The sequence below is a fragment of the Camelina sativa genome, chromosome 17, assembly GCF_000633955.1.
Source record: "Camelina sativa cultivar DH55 chromosome 17, Cs, whole genome shotgun sequence".
NCBI classification, from domain to species: domain Eukaryota; kingdom Viridiplantae; phylum Streptophyta; class Magnoliopsida; order Brassicales; family Brassicaceae; genus Camelina; species Camelina sativa.
Window position 1 is genome coordinate 13,324,518 of NC_025701.1, and position 20,862 is coordinate 13,345,379.

The following is a 20,862-nucleotide window of genomic DNA, read 5'->3' on the forward strand; positions in this document are numbered from 1 at the left end:
CTATTGTGCAATTAATGCAAAGGAAAAATACTACAAAATAAAAATATCAGTAGTCTTTTTTACAAAAAACAACACTATATATAGACTGAGGTTCTCTCGTGTGATTATATACCTCACTACTTATGTAATTTTTAAAAATAAGAAAGTTACGTGATGGAGATATATATACGTCACGTAAAATGGAATAAATTAATTCGACAATTTTTTGGATAAATTAATAAAATAAGCTTTTTCCGTATTTACTATACAACAACTACCCAGAAAAAGAAAGATCGGAAGTAAGAATCTTGATCTAACAATTATGCAACTCACCATTATGCACTTTTGTAGGGGACCGTTATCCAATTTAGTGACTTAGGTAAATATAGTTGGAGTTAAAAACCAAACTTTTGTAGTCATTTTATTAGTTATTCCTTGTCAAACTAGATGTTCGTTAAGATTCTATTTTATGAGATATACAAAAAAAAAAAAAATGTTTCTATCTTCGTAAGATATATTTTTGGGTTTAAAATTAAACAACTTAGTAACATAATTTGTGATATTATTTACTAATGTCCTTATTAACATTTTTCTTATGATCTCAAAAAAGTAGTCATGGTCCTGTTGGTTAGTGTATGTATTAAAGAGAGCAGTTGGTTAGTCATTACGCTTTGGTGGCGGCGTAGATGGCGCAGAGAGGATAAGAAGGGACCACAACTGCGGCGCCGGAGCTAATACTGACGATGGCTCCTCGGCGACGTTGAAGCATTGGTCGGATGAGAGATCGTGTGAGCCATGTGGTTGCTTCAAGATTAACCTTTAGGATTTTGGTCCATGTGAGTTGGTCAGTCTCGTGGAAGAACATAGCTCGTGGGTAAGTTATCCCAACGTTGTTTATCAGAATCCCCACTTCGACGCCTTTGATCCCTTCCTCGATTACATTATATCCTCCTCCTGCACAATAATTAACAAAAAGAAAAACACTTTTAAGAAATTAGTTGTTTCTTTTTTTCTTTTCAGTGTAATAAAACCCCTTTAACAGAGAAAAACTTTCATTGTAAGAGAACTTCTCTTATTGATGAGAAATAGCTTAAAGAAATAATTAGAAAAGTTCATTTGAAAAAAAATATTCAACTTTTAAGTTTAATATTGTAAACTGCATGTATTAGTTTTTTGGCAATGCAATCCAGTGTTTTTTTGCATTTTACTAACACAACATACATATATATATATAATATTAATGGTATACTTACCCTGTTTTTAGTAACAAAGAATATTTATTCATAATTACTGTCATCATGTACTAGTATAAAATTATAAATACTCGTACACTGTGTACACACACAATAAAATATATATAGACCAAAACTAAGAAGTGCATTTACTATCAGAGATTACCAGATGAGAAGTCAAATGGAATGATTTTGATCTTGATGTGGGGAAACTCTTGTCCGAAATCATTAGACAGAGCTTCAAGCTTAGAAAGGTTTCTGCTGACTAGGATGAGGTTAAGGCCGTGTTTGGCCAGCTCGTGGGCAAAGGCGCGTCCGATCCCTTCAGTGGCTCCAGTGACCAAAGCCCACGAACCGTAACTCTTGAGCCGCTTCGGGTTTGTGAGGAGGAATCTTGTGATGAACCATTTCAAGAGAGGAAAGAATAGTCTAAGGAGATAGAGAAAGCCTATGATGCATACGACATGGAGGTGCCATGGCTGACTATCATAGATGCATGCTCTCTGCATGTTCTTCTTTCTATTTCTTTCCTCTTTTTCCTTTATTTGTTTGCTTATTATTTGTCATGTTATTTTGGCTTGGAGCTAACTCTTTATGTAGGCAAATTAGAGTTGAGAGGGAGAGGGAGAGAGAGAGATTTGTTTACTATTTTTCTTTGTTGAATCTTAATTACTTTACACATAATGAGTGAATCTAAAATAACTTCTAGCTTACAAGGAAAGGCCAAATCAATATGAAACACAGAAAGGAAGAATATTTCTTCTCTAGGGAGATTAATTGGTAGGTTGGGTAAGGTCTCATCCATGACACAAAACCATACGCTATACGGCCAGGCTATTTATACCATTATGAATTAGTTTTAATATCATGTAACCTTTAGTTGCTAATATTCATCTATCCCAGTGTCTCATATTTGAATCTTAAACTTCTAATTTTTTTTTGTTTTTTGTTTTACTTATGTTCTGCTAACCTTTTCCTTGTTGTTTGTTTAATTTTGTTAACTTGTTTATTTTTGTTTTTTATTAGAGCTAATTAAAAAAAAATATATATTTAAATGAATTAATATGTTAAATATATAATAAAATTATATGAAGTTTATATAATTAATATCATTGGATGAAGTTTATATAATTAGAAGCACGGAGTAAAAGGACTCTGTGGAGTAGAGCCAGAAGACGAGAGACGGTTAAGGAGTTGAGGACAGTATTTTGCGGAATGACCTTGAGTCTGGCAGAACTGACACCGCCCTTGGTAAGGACGTGAACCTCTCTGGGAGTTGTTGTTGTAGCGGTTCTTGTTGTTGTTGTTGTAGTTGTTGGAGTTGTGGTGGCTGTTGTTGTGAGTGTTGTTGTTGTTGTGAGTGTTGTTGTTGTTGTGAGAGGGACCAGATCGAGATCCACCAGAGGAACGATGCGTAGCAACATTCGCCGTGACCGGAAGCAGAGACGGAGCACAAGCAGAGACCGACAAAAGCTTGGCCTCTCGATTTAGTAGACGTTCGTGAATGTAGACGAGAGTAGGAGGAGTATCTCGGCTTTCAATCTGGTCAATGATAGGTCGATACTCCTCAGGAAGACCTTCCAGAATGTGATCTATCTGTTCCTCATGCTCCATAGGTTTACCGAGATTAGCAAGAACATCAAACCGAGTCGTAAGACCCTGAAAATATTCATCAATCGTACGATCCCCCTTACGCCAAGCACGCAGTTGATCCTTCACTTGTTGAATATGGCCACGGCTCGGCGTCCCATACGTGGCGATAAGAGTGGACCAGATCTCAGCAGAGGTTGTGGTCCGAGAAAGCAGCGGCTGAACCGTAAGAGAGATTGCCCCTAGAAGAGCACTGTAGAGAAGTTTGTCTTGACGCTGCCATTGCAAACGAGTCGGATTCGGAGACTCAACAGCATCGGTGGTGATGGTGGCAGGAGGACTGGTGGTGGTGCCATCGAGATAGCCCGCAAGACCATGGCCATCGACAAGAGCATGGACTTGGAGCTTCCACATAAGAAAATTGGTTTGAGTAAGCTTGGTAACATTGGTTATGTTGACGTGAAGAAGAGCGTTATTGGTAGAGGTCATAGTGTCGGTGATGATGGGTAAGTTAGCCATGAAGCTAGACACAAGAGAACCAAGAATGGAGAAGAAGAAAATGAAAAATCAGAAGAAAAAAAATTTATGTATCGTAACCTGCTCTTGATACCATGTAAAATATTTGTATGAAGGATGATTTTATTCAAGAGAGTATTACAAGTATTTATACAGCTAAGGATTCTTCTAGGGTTCTATACAAGAATTTATTACCTAATCTACTTTACATATATAAGAGATTGTGAAGAGTAGAGAGAATATTTGATTGACATAATCATTGATATGATTGTTCCTTAATAGTTATCAATACGCAAACAATAAAGCTTCCTTTCTCTTTTGTTCCAAAACTTTCAAATTTGTACACTAGTAAGTAAAAGTATGACATCAAACACAACATTTTTACTAAAAACATAAGTATATCCAGACTCATAAAATAGCTTAGGTTAGTATCCGATCAACATTTTCAAATGGATCTTGTCATTACGCAGGCGGCAACAGTCTAGCGTCCTTTCCTAAGGTTGCATTTGATATGTACGTTACCATTGGCTCTATAAATTGGCAAGCCTTAAGCAGCTCATCTCCTCGTTTAACTTTCCAACAGAGATCGTAAAGAGGAAAAGGGGAGAAGAGAGAGAGAGAGAGAGATATAGTATTTTTCACCATCAAATTTTAACGATCATCCATTAGAGATCATCCCTTCTAATCATATACTGGAAACATCATTTCTTTTAAAATTTTAAAAGACAAATTAAATCAGAAAATTAATCCATCGAATTTAGGGGTTTGCCAGGCCTTTTGTATTTAACATTCCCTGCATTGTTTCTATTCGAGAAGGTTAAACACTAATTCCGTTTTTATCATCTTTGTTTTAGCTGAAAGAATAATCGTTTAAGTTATGTAAGATTTCATGTTTGCTTTAATCATTGATGGGATATCACTTGCCTATGCATTGGAATAACCTGGATATGAAAGACATCTTCTTAGAGCTGTCCATTGGTTGTGCCTCAGTGATTTACTCCCGTTCATCTCCAAAACATAAGGCACTGCCGCACTGGTACGTTCTTACTTTATCTTCTCTCATCTCTTCTATTTTGCAACTTCTTGAATTTATAATTTATTGTTATGAATTATGTCCCATCGATCGATTTTAAGTTTTTACGTTCGTTAGAACTGCATGATTATATACGAATAGGTCAAAGAAACCTTACGCCAAAACAGGAGGTGGTTTAATCTTCGTTGATAAAATGTATATCCGTTCATGAGGACGATACCATCCCTTGACCAACGTTAGTAATTAATAACCGGAGTGAAAATATTTCGTAGTTGGAGTAAAAGTAGTAGGTTACACAATTTGCATGTTTATTTTACAAAGATTAAACTTTATAGAAAATTGCATTTAACTACGGTCAAAAACTAACTAAGAAGTAAGAAGTCAACAGAATAGGATCTTTCGAGAAACTCGAGGCAAACTTCATTTGTATGATTCGACTCACTCAACTACATTGTGCATCTCCATCTTTCTGAAGTAAATTTATAAAACCATATAAAACAATTGTAGGCTTGTAGCTTATTTCTCTCTAATCATGCATGGTCCATAATCCATATAATTAACAATGTATGCATCATATGCATGCTGTTGGAGAGATAAACTACAAGGAAAGGAAATTTAATAAACTACAAATATATGCATGTGTTTTCTTGTTCACTACCTATCAAGTATATATATTTCGAATATTCATGTTTTTTTTTCTGGTCCAATGCGCCTTACATATTAATTATCCTTGCTGTATATATTTATATGCTCTTATGCAAAAGTTAGCATTATTACTTCACTGCAGAACCAAAGAGCAAAAAGTATATGATCGTGAGAAAATTAAGATAAACCTCTTCTACTAAGTCCGATAGAGAGACGCCAATTATCAAGGAGGTTATCCGGCACAAGTCCGGCAAGAAACCACTGAAGGGAATGAGCCCAAAACGGCGAGCAACGTGATCCGATTCCGATCTGCTCCACCGCCGCTTTTGCGTAGACTTCCGGCGACGGTACAAACAAGCTTGGTTTATCTATAGCTGCAACCTTTGAAACCATCCTCGTTGCCACATACAACGGCACCTGCCAATTTGGTTGACACACGAACGTGTATATTTTTATCTTTTTTGCTATCATAACACACGAACGTGTATATATATAACGTTATATATTTTCTTTTACGCATTACATGGTAATTAGTCCGAAAATATGATATACAGTAATACACACATAATATTTAATTTTTGGATAGTCTTTCAAGAAATAAAGAAGTACGTATACGTACCTGGCATTGGACATCAATACCAAACTGCTTATATTCCACATGTAGAGATCTTGAGAATGCATCAACATAACTGCATACACGTTGAGGCATGTGTTCATAGAGTTACATATGTAATACTATAATGATAGAGTCTACTTAGATGAATAATTTAGGCTAGTAAAAATTTAGCAGTAATACTATTTATTGCTTTCAACATAAAAACGCAATAGTTGTATTTTCTTTTACAAATACAGTAAAACCTCTATGAATTAATAATGTTGGAACCAAGACATTTTATTAATTTATAGTGATATTAATTTATCTATAAATTAATAATTATTATTTTATAATATAAATTAATAATTATTAATTTATAGATATATTTTAATAGTTTAAATTTTAAAAATTATGAATTGAGACAATTTTAGTAAAATAAGATTAGACTTTCGGTTTTTGTAAAATTTATGGTATTGGAATTAAATTTTAATATATAAAAAACATTATTAACAATAAATTGTAAATACAATAGACAAATTCACTTATACACATGACATACATAAATTCAAATTTATGAATAATAATATCAATTGTTGTATTTTAATAGTCAATTAAACTATCAAAATGTAAATGATGGATATCTAGAAATTGAAAACTTAAAAAAATTAGCTATTTTTATAACATGTTACAGAATATTTTATATCATCATAGTTTGAAAATACAACATAACAATTGTTTTATAGATATGAGTTTTAGGAAAAACATACAATATTATATCATATATATATATTTACATAATTATTAATTTATGATATTATTGGAACCATATTTTACATGGAGATTTCAAAAAAAATTATTATCTTATTATCTTATTGAATTTTGTTATTTTTTACACTGATCCAACTTGGGACTAACAAATTTTATTAATTTATAGTGTTTATTAATTTATAGAGTATTAATTTATAGAGGTTTTAGTGTAACAACACGCTAGACTCTAACTCTAAGGTTCTCTCGTGTGGTTTATATATACTTCAATATTAGTTTACTTTGAAGTATATATCCACCTAACTGAAGTAATAAATAAGAAAGTCACGTACGTGTCTTCATCGGGGGAGATATATGCATCACGTGAACTGGAATAAATTAGACGTTCTTTTGGATAGTCAAGCTACAAAAAGTTGCGTATTTATTATACAACAACTACCAAGAAAAAGAAAGATCGGAAGGGAAACCTTAATCTAACAATACTTTGCAACTCACCACTATTCACTTTTGTAGCAGACCTTTATTAATTTCAGAATTCAAACTAGAAAGAATTACACTTGTGTAAATTTAGCTGAAGTTCAAAACAAAAGTGTTTATAGTGTACTTATTCCTTTGTCAATTAAGTTAGATGTTTTCTGAATTTTAACTTTATGATCATATACAAAAAAACTTAAATTAAATAACTTAGTTATGTCCCTATTAACTTAGTAACAAACTTTGTGATATTTTATTTACTAATGTCCCCATTAACATTTTTCTTACGATCTTAAAAAAGCAGTCACGGTCCTGTTGGTTAGTAGTACGTATTTATGTATAAACTGTGCAGTTGAACAGAAAAAGAAAGAAGTAAATGAAAAGTGAAAGTGGTTAGTCGTCCTTACGCTTTGGTGGCGGCGTAGATGGCGTAGAGAGGATGAGAAGGGACAACAACGGCGGCACCCGAGCTAATATTGACGATGGCTCCTCGGCGGCGGTGAAGCATTGGTCCAATGAGAAATCGTGTGACCCATGTGGTTGCTTCAAGATTAACCCTCAGAATTTTGGTCCACGTGAGTTGGTCAACCTCGTGGAAGAACATAGCTGATGGGTAGGTTATCCCAACGTTGTTTATCAGAATACCAACTTCAACGCCTTTGATCCCTTCCTCGATTACTCCATAATCTCCTCCTGCACAATAATTAACAAAAAGAAAAACACTTCTTAAAAACTTCCAATGTAATAAAATCCCTTAAAATAGAAAAGAAAAACTTTCATAATTGTAAGAAAACTTCTCTTATTGATGAGAAATATTAGCAAAGTTAATTTGAAAATATTGAGTTCTTCAGTTTAATCTTGTAATTAAACTGCATGAAATATAATAAGTGTACTTGTGTACTATTATTTGCAGATCTCTAATAACACAATATATATAATAAGTGTAACTGTGTACTGTTTGGAATTTACTCTTATTGAGTAAATGGTATATTTACCCTGGTTGTTGAAACGAGAATTATTATTCTTAATTACTATCATCATGTACTAGTATTTATATTATAATTAGGACCCGTGCTAGAGCACGGGTTAAAATTTCTTTTATTTATATTGTAGTTTTTCTATAAAATATAATTTATGTATTATTTTAAAAAGTTGTTATGAATAAAAGTTAGGATCCGCGTTGAAATTTAAGACCCATATTAAAAGTGATTGCTTTTAAAATTTGTTGTGAATAATATTAATTTTTAAGATTTTGTTGCCTATATATGGTTAATTAAATATTATGTGGAGATTTTATTTTATTTTTTTGGAATATTATTTTCTAAGAAAATATGAAATCGAGATTTAACTAATGGTTACAACCCATGTAACCTATAATTTATCAAATAAATAATCTTATAACTCATATTATATAGTCTACCGAAAAAGTTGTGTACTTCCGTTTTATTATATAGGAGATCGTACACACACAGTAAAAGTATAAAACTATATAGATATATATAGACTAGTTCAATTTCAATATAGGATTGACCAAAACTAAGAAGTGCATTAACTATTAGGGATTACCAGATGAGAAGTCAAATGGAATGATCTTGATCTTGATGTGGGGAAACTCTTGTCGGAGATCATCAGAGACAGATTCAAGCTTCGAAGGGTTTCTACTGACTAGGATGAGGTTAAGGCCGTGTTTGGCCAGCTCGTGAGCAAAGGCGCGTCCGATCCCTTCGGTGGCTCCAGTAACCATAGCCCACGAACCGTAACTCTTGAGCCGCTTCGGGTTTGTGAGGAGATATCTTGTGATGAACCATTTCAGGAGAGGAAAGAATAGTCTAAGGAGAGACAGAAAGCCTATGAAGCATACAACATGGAGGTGCCATGGCTGACTCTCATAGATGCATGCTCTCTGCATGTTCTTCTTTCTCTTTCTTTCCTTTTTTTCCTTCTGGTTGTTTGCTTATTATTTGTCATGTGATTTTGGCTTGGAGCTAACTAACTCTTTATGTAGGAAACTTAGAGTTGAGAGAGAGAGAGAGAGATATTTATTTTGTTTACTATATTTCATTGTTGAATCTTAATTACTTTACACATAGTGAGTAAATCTACAATAACTTCTAGCTTACAAGTTACAAAGAAAGGCCAAATCAATATGAAACACAGAAAGGATGAATATTTATACTCTAGGGAGATGGGTAGGTTGGGTGAGGTCTCATCCGTGACACAAAACCATCTACACGCTTACGGTATACCATTATAAATTTTGATGTTTTGTAATCTTTTGTATTAACACGTTGTTTGGTATTGTTAGCTATTAATAATCATCTATCTTTGTTTTAGTGTCTCATATTTCAATCTTAATTTTTGTTTCCTTATGTTTTGCTTACCTTTTCCTTATTGTTTTCTCTAATTTTGTTAACTTGTTTATTTTTGTTTAAATAACTATTATGTTTTTATTACAGCTGTAATCAAAGTAACTTATATTTAAATTAATTAATATCTTAAAAATATAACAAAATTATTTGAAGTTTGTATAACTAATATCATTGGATTTTTGAATGGTAACAATTTTTAATTTGCTATGGATCGGTCATATTTCTGAGGTTGAGATACTTCTCACTAAAAAACGTCGCATTCAATTTGTAACGTTTATGGTGATATCAGATAAATAAACACGCTGTCTAATCTTGTGTACCAGGATGCAGTGCCGGCTTAACTAGGTGGGCGGGCAGTGCGACTGTCTCGGGTACATAAATTAACGGGGTATATACGTATAAGAAAAGGGGCACAAAAAAAAATTTACAAGTTAAAAAGGCACCAAAAAAAAAACTTTGTAAGCTAAGTGGGCACAAAAAAAATTTGTAAGCTAGAAAGGGGCACAAAAAAAAAATTATATGCACTAAAGAGACCCAAAAAAAATTAATAAGTTTTTCGATAGGTTAAGGGACATTTTTTTTTTAGTTTGCCCAGAGGCCCAGTGGCGGACCCAGAAAATAAATTTAGGGAGGTCAATTATAGAATAAAAAAATATTTGTGTCATAATGGTGATTTGAACCCGGTTTTGGGGAGGTCAACACTATAGAATTTACCATCTGTGCTACTGAAACTTTATAAAATTACATGTAAAAACAATTATTTATTTAGTTTACCCATGTCAGATGACCTACCTCTTTCATACATAGGTCCGCCCCTGCAGAGGCCTATAATATGATTAAGCCCGTAAGCCGGCACTGCCAGGATGGATGGATATGTTATATTCTGCTATCAAAGAGAATTTTTAGAACTAGTATATAGACGTACGTTAAGAAGATGGTGGTTGTCGTCCTCTCTCGGTTGCAGAGTCGACAACAAAAAAGCGTGCCCACAAGTTTCTCTCCAATAGATCAATCTTAATTTTACTATGCACAAAATGAGTTGAGATGAAAATCATTTTTTTTTTGCAAAAAAGGACAGTCATTATACATTTAGGATAAGTGACATTTCATTCAGAAGGAAATATAATTTACTTAATAAAAAAAATCAGTGTCAAAATGCAAACACAACAGGAAAGAATATGATTCTTTATAGGGAAATTGGTAGGTTGGGGTTGGGACAAATTACCAGAAAAGGAAAATGCAATCAATTGGGTAGACAGTCTTTTTGGTGTCAAATTTAATGACTTAGTTTTCATGGTAGATTTTCGACATTACTCACGTTATTATATTGTTCAGCTAAATCAGCTGAGCTCAATTTCAAAAAAATCTTTGAGGTCAATTTAATTCGATGCTAGTTTTGTGCCATCGTAGATGCTAAAGACTATTCCCTCGTTGCCTCTATATATAGTTTAAAGACAAAGCTTTTCTGGTTAGAGCAAGTTAATTTATATTTCTTGCCTTTGGTTGTATACGTCAATTCCAAAGCTCAATTCTTGGGAATAGAAAATATAGTTAATGAAGTGGTAGGTACGAAGCAGTCGAAGTACAAAAAAGGCTAGCTATTAAAGAGTCGAAATGTTTTGTTTCATTAGATGAGGATCATACTCTCTCATTAGAGAGCTATTCAAAATACTACTGTACTACCTTTTTACAGTCATTCAGAACTTTAAAAAGTCGTTTCCGACACAAAACTTGTTAAGTCATGGAACAGATGTTTCACTTTTTCTGAAAAACTTGGGAGAAACAAACAAACCCAACTGTAAGTAATAACGTACTGCTCCATTTCGGAGTCCTAATAGAACATTTCTAGGACTAAGAAACTGAACAACTAAGATGCAAAAAGCTCGCAGATAATCGNATTTAGGGAGGTCAATTATAGAATAAAAAAATATTTGTGTCATAATGGTGATTTGAACCCGGTTTTGGGGAGGTCAACACTATAGAATTTACCATCTGTGCTACTGAAACTTTATAAAATTACATGTAAAAACAATTATTTATTTAGTTTACCCATGTCAGATGACCTACCTCTTTCATACATAGGTCCGCCCCTGCAGAGGCCTATAATATGATTAAGCCCGTAAGCCGGCACTGCCAGGATGGATGGATATGTTATATTCTGCTATCAAAGAGAATTTTTAGAACTAGTATATAGACGTACGTTAAGAAGATGGTGGTTGTCGTCCTCTCTCGGTTGCAGAGTCGACAACAAAAAAGCGTGCCCACAAGTTTCTCTCCAATAGATCAATCTTAATTTTACTATGCACAAAATGAGTTGAGATGAAAATCATTTTTTTTTTGCAAAAAAGGACAGTCATTATACATTTAGGATAAGTGACATTTCATTCAGAAGGAAATATAATTTACTTAATAAAAAAAATCAGTGTCAAAATGCAAACACAACAGGAAAGAATATGATTCTTTATAGGGAAATTGGTAGGTTGGGGTTGGGACAAATTACCAGAAAAGGAAAATGCAATCAATTGGGTAGACAGTCTTTTTGGTGTCAAATTTAATGACTTAGTTTTCATGGTAGATTTTCGACATTACTCACGTTATTATATTGTTCAGCTAAATCAGCTGAGCTCAATTTCAAAAAAATCTTTGAGGTCAATTTAATTCGATGCTAGTTTTGTGCCATCGTAGATGCTAAAGACTATTCCCTCGTTGCCTCTATATATAGTTTAAAGACAAAGCTTTTCTGGTTAGAGCAAGTTAATTTATATTTCTTGCCTTTGGTTGTATACGTCAATTCCAAAGCTCAATTCTTGGGAATAGAAAATATAGTTAATGAAGTGGTAGGTACGAAGCAGTCGAAGTACAAAAAAGGCTAGCTATTAAAGAGTCGAAATGTTTTGTTTCATTAGATGAGGATCATACTCTCTCATTAGAGAGCTATTCAAAATACTACTGTACTACCTTTTTACAGTCATTCAGAACTTTAAAAAGTCGTTTCCGACACAAAACTTGTTAAGTCATGGAACAGATGTTTCACTTTTTCTGAAAAACTTGGGAGAAACAAACAAACCCAACTGTAAGTAATAACGTACTGCTCCATTTCGGAGTCCTAATAGAACATTTCTAGGACTAAGAAACTGAACAACTAAGATGCAAAAAGCTCGCAGATAATCGAGACATTATTCAGGTTATATATACAAGACGACACCTATCATTCTCTGCTTACGGGTCGACAAAGAATGGGAAGAATAGAGAAGAGAGACTTGAGTAATTTATGTGTTTCTTTTGTGTGTAGTTTCATGTGAGAGACCTAAGTGTCACCTGTCTTGTTACAAGATGGAGGCTAGGAGCCACAGATGCAATAAGAGACTGTACACCATAACGCCAAGCCTTGCTTGAGGACGGCTCATTAATACTCTTCCACCTGAGACCCTGCATTGCAGAAATCAAACCCCGCGCTCAAATTAGATAAAACGATTCTGGGAGCACTTTCAGATCATTTTTTTTTTGATATTGGTGAGTGTTTTACCAGATTCCATCAACCCGATCTGCTATCATTTTTCCTTGTGTTGGAATAAGACCAGACATATTGAGAGATTTGAAGACATGGCCTGCAAGGAATATATATATGTGTTTAAATATGAGTCAACTGAGAGGCTCATATCATACTTTAAGCAATAACCGAGATAGATATGTAGACGCCTGTGTTCTGACCTTTATCTTCATCTGTTTCGTTGTGGTTCATCAGATGCTCGGACTCTGAATCTATGTTGATAGAAAGATGATCTGTCGACCCCTTCCTCACTGTTCTCACTTGCGCTGCTGTAGGCACGGGTGATATTGATTTTTTCCCCAAGGCTCCCTGAGCAATAAATGGGTTCAGTCAATTAAAACATAGCAAGAGATCAATGCTAAATTTTATAGTTTAAGATCATAACTTAGCTGCAGATAGACTGAACAAGACAAGGGTCAAGGAATAAGCTGAAATAGCACAAGATAAAATATTACCTTGTCCTCAATCTCGGATATCTCTGAGGTAGAAGGTGCTTCGAAGATGCTTCTTTCGTGTACAATATCAGGCTGAATCGCTTTGCTTTGAAGTTTATCTTCAAATTCTTTGACTTTCAATGATAATTTATCGACAAGTTTTTCACTACTGGCCAACTTTAAACCAAGTTCTTGGGCCCTTGATTTTGAACTCTCTGATTCTAGGAGAAGGGAAGTTATCTTTCTCTCTAGTGCTTGTACGAGTGTCCATGACTCAGACAAGTTTGGGTCTACAAAAGGATCATTGCCCGCCAATATACCCAGCAGTTTTTCCAAACCAGATATTAGCTTGGACAGTTCAGTCTTTGCCTTCGCTAACTCTAGCTCGGTCGTACTATCTGCTTCAGCCGCCTCCTTCAGACCNCTGGAATAAGACCAGACATATTGAGAGATTTGAAGACATGGCCTGCAAGGAATATATATATATATGTGTTTAAATATGAGTCAACTGAGAGGCTCATATCATACTTTAAGCAATAACCGAGATAGATATGTAGACGCCTGTGTTCTGACCTTTATCTTCATCTGTTTCGTTGTGGTTCATCAGATGCTCGGACTCTGAATCTATGTTGATAGAAAGATGATCTGTCGACCCCTTCCTCACTGTTCTCACTTGCGCTGCTGTAGGCACGGGTGATATTGATTTTTTCCCCAAGGCTCCCTGAGCAATAAATGGGTTCAGTCAATTAAAACATAGCAAGAGATCAATGCTAAATTTTATAGTTTAAGATCATAACTTAGCTGCAGATAGACTGAACAAGACAAGGGTCAAGGAATAAGCTGAAATAGCACAAGATAAAATATTACCTTGTCCTCAATCTCGGATATCTCTGAGGTAGAAGGTGCTTCGAAGATGCTTCTTTCGTGTACAATATCAGGCTGAATCGCTTTGCTTTGAAGTTTATCTTCAAATTCTTTGACTTTCAATGATAATTTATCGACAAGTTTTTCACTACTGGCCAACTTTAAACCAAGTTCTTGGGCCCTTGATTTTGAACTCTCTGATTCTAGGAGAAGGGAAGTTATCTTTCTCTCTAGTGCTTGTACGAGTGTCCATGACTCAGACAAGTTTGGGTCTACAAAAGGATCATTGCCCGCCAATATACCCAGCAGTTTTTCCAAACCAGATATTAGCTTGGACAGTTCAGTCTTTGCCTTCACTAACTCTAGCTCGGTCGTACTATCTGCTTCAGCCGCCTCCTTCAGACCTTGAATTTCAAGATCCTTTTCTGCCAAGGTGGAATTGAGCTCTTTTTGTTCATATGCTAAGACGTCTATCTGATGCTGCATCTCAGTAACGCTATCAACAATCGCAAATAACTTCTTTACATCATATGGACTCCGTGGATCTAACTCATTGACTGGATCTACTGAAGGCACCTCAATACCATTTACTTTTTCAAAAAGGGCACGCATATCAGATGCTGGAATTAGAGTTTCCTTTGCTTCTGCAACTCGAAGCAACAGCACATGGCATTTCAGTAGAGTGGTAAGCATGCTAAGAAGATTTAAAGAAATGAGAGACAACAAAAGAAAATATTACCTTGCTCTTGACCCAATAATTTATCATGTAATGTAGACAGTTCCACTTCTTTTTCATGCCATATCTCTTCCTTTGCTCTGAGATTTTCCAACTGAAGTTTAAGATCTTGGCAAAGCTCTTCCATAGATTCCACCTTGGCCTCAGAACTTAAAACCTTAGTTTGGTTTAAATCTCTTTCTAACACAACCTTTTCTAAAGCGACAGATGCTTCTTTTAGTCTGTTCTCCATATCTCGGATTACAACGGCAGCTGCTTTATTTGTTGTCTCAAAGAGTTTAAGAGTAGTACATGCCTTCCCTGCGGCAGAAGATAATTCTTTTACTCTCTGGGCGCATTCACTTACATGAAGCTCCTGTAGGTGTTCAGTTGATTCAATCACACCACCGTTCTCATTTTCTTGGAACTGAACCAAATCTAAGAGGTCATTTTTCACTTCCAACTGCAGTTCTCGGGCAGCCGCACCACATGCTGACATCAAAGATGACAAATCTTTTTGTAATGCAGATATAGTGGTCTCCTGTTCGCGGACAATATCTTCCACACTCTTCACCTGTTCTTTCAGGGACTCATTATGACCCAATACATTTATCACATCAGCCCTAGCTGCTGTTATGTTTTGCATCAACACTGCAACGAGCGTATCAATGGAAGTTGTGAAACCCTCAAAGTTAGTCTCGAGGATTTTGTTTCTACGCCTGACCCCCTCTGCCATCTTCCTAAGAGATGAAGAAATTTCATCTTCAGCGGCTGCATTTCCTTCACTATTCTCAAGCTCTGTATTCACTGATTCATCAATGCCATTCAATAATGATGCTACCACAGTTGAATCGTCCTGAAAATATAAACAGCATTATCAAGAGAGCAGCCTAACAAAAAATTAGCCAAGAGAAAATTCAGTCTGACCTATCTATATTGCAAAATGCGCACATGCACCATAGATATATTTTTATTGACAAATGTTTCACAGAATAATAATTCATCATGATATATCTCCATTAATCAACTTCTAGCCAGAACAGATTCTAACGAATGTGTGCATCATCGGGAAATAACAAATTGGAGATCCGTAGGTAAGACATCTTTGGAACAATCAACTACGTAAAAATAGGAGTGATGAAGGGTAACTGTAAATTTTGATATGAAAAAATTTAACACATAGAAGAAAGAAAATCTGGTAATGTTAGAGACTACGGTTACCTCAGCGTTGTCCATTTCCCCTGCCAATAAACCCTTGATATCTCTAGCAATGACATCCACATCTCTAAGGCTCTTGAATTTCATTTCAAGGAATTCATTCACCCTGGAAATTAGACCTCCATCCTTCAGGAGCATCTGGAGATTATCAAGATGAGAAATAATCTCCAAAGATTTTATCTGTGAGTTTCCACTTGATCCAGCTAACTCTTCCATGCATACATTAAGTTTACTACTAAGAGTTGATATCTCGACTTCAGCTTTCACCATTTCTCCTTGTAAAGCAGAAAGACTATTCTCTGCCTTCATTAGTGCGTCCTCAAGGGATCCTATTTTCAAGGAAGCATCAGCCATCTTGCTACGCTCAAACTCTGCCTCACTTTTAAGCTGCTCTAACTCATTCTTCAAATTTGTAGTCAGAACTTTTTCATCTTCGATTTGCTTGGACAGCGAATCCATGTTGCTTTCTGTCTGAGCAAGTGTTTCTTCAAGTGAATTTATGGTGCTATGTGCTTCTGTTAATTTGTTATTCTGAACCGAAACTTCTTTTTGCAACATCTCTAGCTCCATTTCTGCAGTAGCAGTTCTGCTTTGAGCCTCTTCCTTTTCACTAATAATATCAGATATATTTTTTTCAGCCTGCATGAGTGCAGCTTCAAGTGTGCTTTTGGTTGCAAAAGCTTCATCCAGTTCGCTAGCTAATGAGGAGGCATGTGCAACTGCTTTTTGCAGCTCAAGTTCAATATTTTCCTTGGCAGCTTGGACTTCTCTATTCTCCTCATCAAGCTGATTGATGTTACCCTCTGCAGTAGACAAGGCATCCTCAACCAACTTCAGGGATGTTTGGGTTTCTGCTAATTTACTGGCTAACGCATCGGCTTCTGCCTTTACTTTTTCTAGCTCTTCTTGTTCCTCTACTCTGGCCAGTTGCACTTCTTTGAAGTACCCAGCAAGTTGGGCAATCTTTTCTGACGGATCCTCAGATACTAAATCAACAGGGAGAGCTATAATATCAACTGATTTCATCACTTTCTGCAACAATGCGTCATTTAGAGATAATGATTGCTTGTGTTGATCTCTTTCGTCTTTAATAGCAACAAGCTCAGTCTCTAGCTCTTTTGTGCGCTCTAAGTCTCTCGATAACACATCTATCTGATTCTTGTAGCCATCAACTGTACCACCTAGCTGCTGCAACTCGAGCATCAGCTTCTCGATTTCAGATTTTTTCTCATCCAACTGAGTTTTAAACTTTTCCCTATCTTGGACTAGTCCCTTGCCTTTCTTGATAGCCATAGAAAGTTTGTCTCTGAGTAAAGCAGATTTCTCCTCTGATCGCTCAAGATCTTTCTCCAAAGCAATTTTTTCTTCTTTCACAAAAGCAAGTTCTTGAGATGCGATTTTTAGCTCATTTGAGATATTGCTTACCTGCAAACTAACCTGCACTTCCTCTCCTAGCATTTCCTTACAAAGTGACAACTCTTGATCTCTCACATAAAGGAGACTTTGAAAGCTTTCAAATATTTCTTCGTTGCCATAAGAACTGTCACTAGAATCCCTGATTTGCCTTTCTATCTTTTCGAAGGATCTATCAACAAGTAAATTGATAGCTGAAGAAGGATGATCTTCGGCTCCTTCTGTCATCAAGCCAGAGATTTCCACAAGTCTCCTCACAGTTTCATCTCTCTCCAAAGAAACTCGCTCTGCAGTTTCCTCCATTTTTTTCAAACTGAAAGTTAAATCATCCAGCTCTTTTCTGATGTTATCTTTCTCCTCCATTTGTGCTGAAAGAGACGTGCTTACACTTTCGATCTGGTTTTGCAAGGCACTAACTTCATCTTTTCCCTGGAGAAAAGATTCTCTAAGCCAAGCTAGGCGACTTTCTAAGCTGGATAGGGAAATCTCCTCTGGTAAGTCAATGGAGAAGATCAAATCTTTTAGTCTGTTGTATTCCTGGGAAACATTTGTGAGCTCTTTCCTCTCTTCAGCAAGTGACCTAACTTTTTCAATGATATCAGAAGACTGACCTGCTTCAGGTGTGTCTATGTTTGACAGGATAGTTTCAATATTTTCAATGATTGAGTTCCTCACCGATATCGTTTCCTGATATGATGCAACCATAGCATCGGATTTTGCTAACTCGCCTTTTTCGAGTTCAGATTGATCCAATGCTGTTGACATCTCTTGTAGTTTAATCAAACACTCTTCGAGTTCTTTTGTTTTCTCAGCCAGAGACTGTTCCAACTCTTTCTTGGATACCTCATATGCTTCCAGGGATACGGACTTATCATTCAATTCAGCATAGCATTTCTCAAGTTCATCAGTCTTTTCGGCTAACGATTGTTCCAGCTGCCCCTTCACTGATTCAGAAGCTTCAAGGGCAATCTCCTTCTCTTGTAATTCAGTCAACCTATTCGCAAGCTCTGTGGTTTTTTCAGACAGTTGATGTTTCAGAGCATCCCGGTTCTGAACTAACGCCTTCCCCTTTGTTACAGCCATGCTGAGCTTTTCTTTTGTGTTAGAACACTTTGTCTTTTCTTGGTCAAGCTCTGCCTTAATATTCCCAAAGTCTGTTCTCATTGACTCGATCATTTCTTTATCCGTGTTCACTTGTTCAACAAATTTCCTATTCTCATCTTCGAGATGAGCAAGTCTCTCAAAGAGTGATGCTTCCTTCTGTTTGAGCTCAAGTAACTCAGAACAAGCAGCACCAAGAGCTGAACCAAAATCCTCTTGGAAAGTAAGATCCAAGGCATCACTAGACAAACACTTCCTTAACTGATCAGCACCGTAGTAAAATTCAGTATACTTGGCACCTAAAAAGGAAACACGGTTCTCCAGATGAGCAAGCTTTTCAGAGATAGAAGAACCATACTGCAGCTCCTCCTGCCCAAATACATTACTCAGAGAAATCATGATCCTATCAGTAGCAGCCTCAAGTTGCTCATCGTTCTGTGCCTGATGATGACTCAGCTCAGAAACTGAATTCGACGAAGAAAGCTCGGAAATCTTAGTTGTGAGATCAGTAATCTCAGCGTCCTTCCCGGTGATAACCTCGTGAAGCCCCCTGAGTGCATCCTCATGCTGAATACGCTCTTCCTTGGCAGTTTTTAGAAACTTTGAGAAACGGCTGACAATATCCACACTAGTGTTCCCATCTTCACTTTTCAAATCATTCTCACCAGTCAAAAGCTTAAACTGCTCCTGAAGCCCTGCAAGTTCCTTCTCCCAATCTCCACCTTCCTTCTCATTCTGTATGTAGAAGAAAACAAACAATGAAACAAACAGAAACAAATGGGGGAAATCAAAACTTAGAAAAGTTATCATAAAAAAAAAAAATCACAAACATTGAATTGATTTCGAAGCTCTCCGTTATTATCATCGTCGTCATCATCAGTCGTGGGAGCTTCTTTGCTGCTAGGTGTATCAAAATTCAACTCTTCAGGAGCATCAACAAACATATCTTCCTTACTGTCAACGAAACTTGTTCCCTGTATATACTACCCCAATTTCAGCATCCAACAACATAAACATCGAGCATGGTTAAACAAAATTAGAAAATGTCTCACCTGGTCAGGATCAAGGTCTTGTTGCCCATTAGACTCGTCATCAATCTTAACCTCATCAGCTATAGAATCAACAGAATCCTGGGGGAGATCATTATTCTCGTGCATTATCTAAAATACGATCCCCAAAACAGATCTACCACAAATTTCCGGAGACCGGAGAAGGCTTAAAGGAGAGAGAGATTAGCAATATCTTCGTAATCAAATACGGGAGAGAGAGAGAGAGAGAGAGAGAGAGTCGAAGGGGAAGTGTGTGAAACGGCTAGAGTCTAAGAGATCCGTGAGTAATAAATTAGCGAGGGAGGACAAGGAAGAGGCTACAGGTGAGAAAGAAGAAGAAACGTTGCAGCAGCACGACCGACGCGGTGCGTTTTGGTTTTTCTCCTCTCTCAAACTCCTTTTTTTTTCCTTGTGTGTGCGAGTATGATTGTGTCGTGACATTGAAGTGGGTGATGTGTTTCATCCAATGAGAAACGTTTGCTTCCGTCCACGTGACTTTTATTTTGGTAATGTAATAATTTAAGAAAGATCACAACCATTTTTTTTTAGTCAAAAAAGTATATTGAATGTAAGACAAATTTAGAATATAAATCACAGATTCTAATAAAAAAATCTTCCAAAACAACACTAAAAAAAAATTATTCAAAAAGATACTGTATATATTACTTCAAAGATTTTTTTAATCAATTGTACATTGAACATAATAATAAGTAAATTAAAGCTAAATTACTCTTAAATAAATACATAGTACAATGAAAAATGAATTGGTGATTGGGATTTCCCAATTTCCTATGACTTGCTTAGTTCAGACTTCAGCACACATGTATGTAACACTTGGAATTACAATGTGTCGCGCAATGGCATCATTTGTACATCATGATGATGATATTCATAAGATCTTTTACAACTGTTGATTCCTTAAAGTCTTGCATGCACTTCTATCACAATTTTTGGACCACTTGCACATTTTCTATGGATATATATATATTAATACAACCCCATATTTTCTAATCGATTTGTTTATAAACATAAATAAACATGTATTTGTTTAATCTTGAACCTCTTTAGTTGAAAACTATGGGTGCAAATGGTTGTATAAGATTGAATGGTTAGAAAATTTTGAGTTGAAAAAAAAAAAGTTGAACAGCATTCAACTTTTCATCTGCAAAATAGTGGATGAATGGATTGAACATTTTTCCTTTGTAATTTGTTCAGTTTTCCAACTTTTTGAGTTGAAGGGGTTAAATACGTTTGTTCAACTCTTTCAACTTATACATCTCAAATGGTAAAAAGTGAGTTGAATATTTGTTCAACTCTTTC

At 35.7% G+C, this 20,862-nt stretch overlaps 4 protein-coding genes across 5 annotated transcripts in view; all 4 read right to left on the reverse strand.

The window, feature by feature from the left end:
• The window catches only part of LOC104757022 (very-long-chain 3-oxoacyl-CoA reductase-like protein At1g24470), a 5,952-nt gene extending 3,819 nt beyond the window's left edge, over positions 1-2,133 (reverse strand). Inside the window, exons 1-2 of the mRNA XM_010479712.2 lie at positions 1,378-2,133; positions 648-933 (exon numbers count right to left, since the gene is read on the reverse strand). Of these exons, the coding sequence (XP_010478014.1) occupies positions 648-933; positions 1,378-1,720 (629 nt within the window). The 5' untranslated portion in view covers positions 1,721-2,133. The remainder of the gene's footprint in view (positions 1-647; positions 934-1,377) is intronic.
• On the reverse strand, positions 2,343-3,290 carry LOC104759443 (uncharacterized protein DDB_G0289917-like). The gene has a single exon (XM_010482369.1). It carries the CDS (start codon positions 3,288-3,290, stop codon positions 2,343-2,345), a length of 948 nt encoding a protein of 315 aa, XP_010480671.1.
• On the reverse strand, positions 4,947-8,944 carry LOC104757023 (very-long-chain 3-oxoacyl-CoA reductase-like protein At1g24470). Its single transcript, XM_010479713.2, has 4 exons — positions 8,396-8,944; positions 7,237-7,522; positions 5,615-5,684; positions 4,947-5,412 (listed from the first exon to the last, which is right to left on the reverse strand). The coding sequence occupies exons 1-4, from the start codon at positions 8,736-8,738 to the stop codon at positions 5,173-5,175; spliced, it is 939 nt and encodes a 312-aa protein (XP_010478015.1). The 5' UTR covers positions 8,739-8,944; the 3' UTR covers positions 4,947-5,172.
• Positions 12,174-19,943, reverse strand: LOC104757024 (myosin-1). Of its 2 annotated transcripts, XM_010479714.1 has the most exons (9): positions 19,546-19,942; positions 19,324-19,467; positions 15,983-19,228; positions 14,786-15,617; positions 14,440-14,690; positions 13,204-13,593; positions 12,910-13,057; positions 12,725-12,806; positions 12,174-12,627 (listed from the first exon to the last, which is right to left on the reverse strand). In XM_010479714.1, exons 1-9 carry the CDS (start codon positions 19,648-19,650, stop codon positions 12,525-12,527), a joined length of 5,301 nt encoding a protein of 1,766 aa, XP_010478016.1. In that variant the 5' UTR covers positions 19,651-19,942; the 3' UTR covers positions 12,174-12,524. The 2 variants fall into 2 exon arrangements, with proteins under 2 accessions (XP_010478016.1, XP_010478017.1); XM_010479715.1 differs by lacking the exons at positions 12,910-13,057; positions 13,204-13,593 and adding an exon at positions 13,756-13,903 and having other exon boundaries at positions 14,050-14,690; positions 19,546-19,943.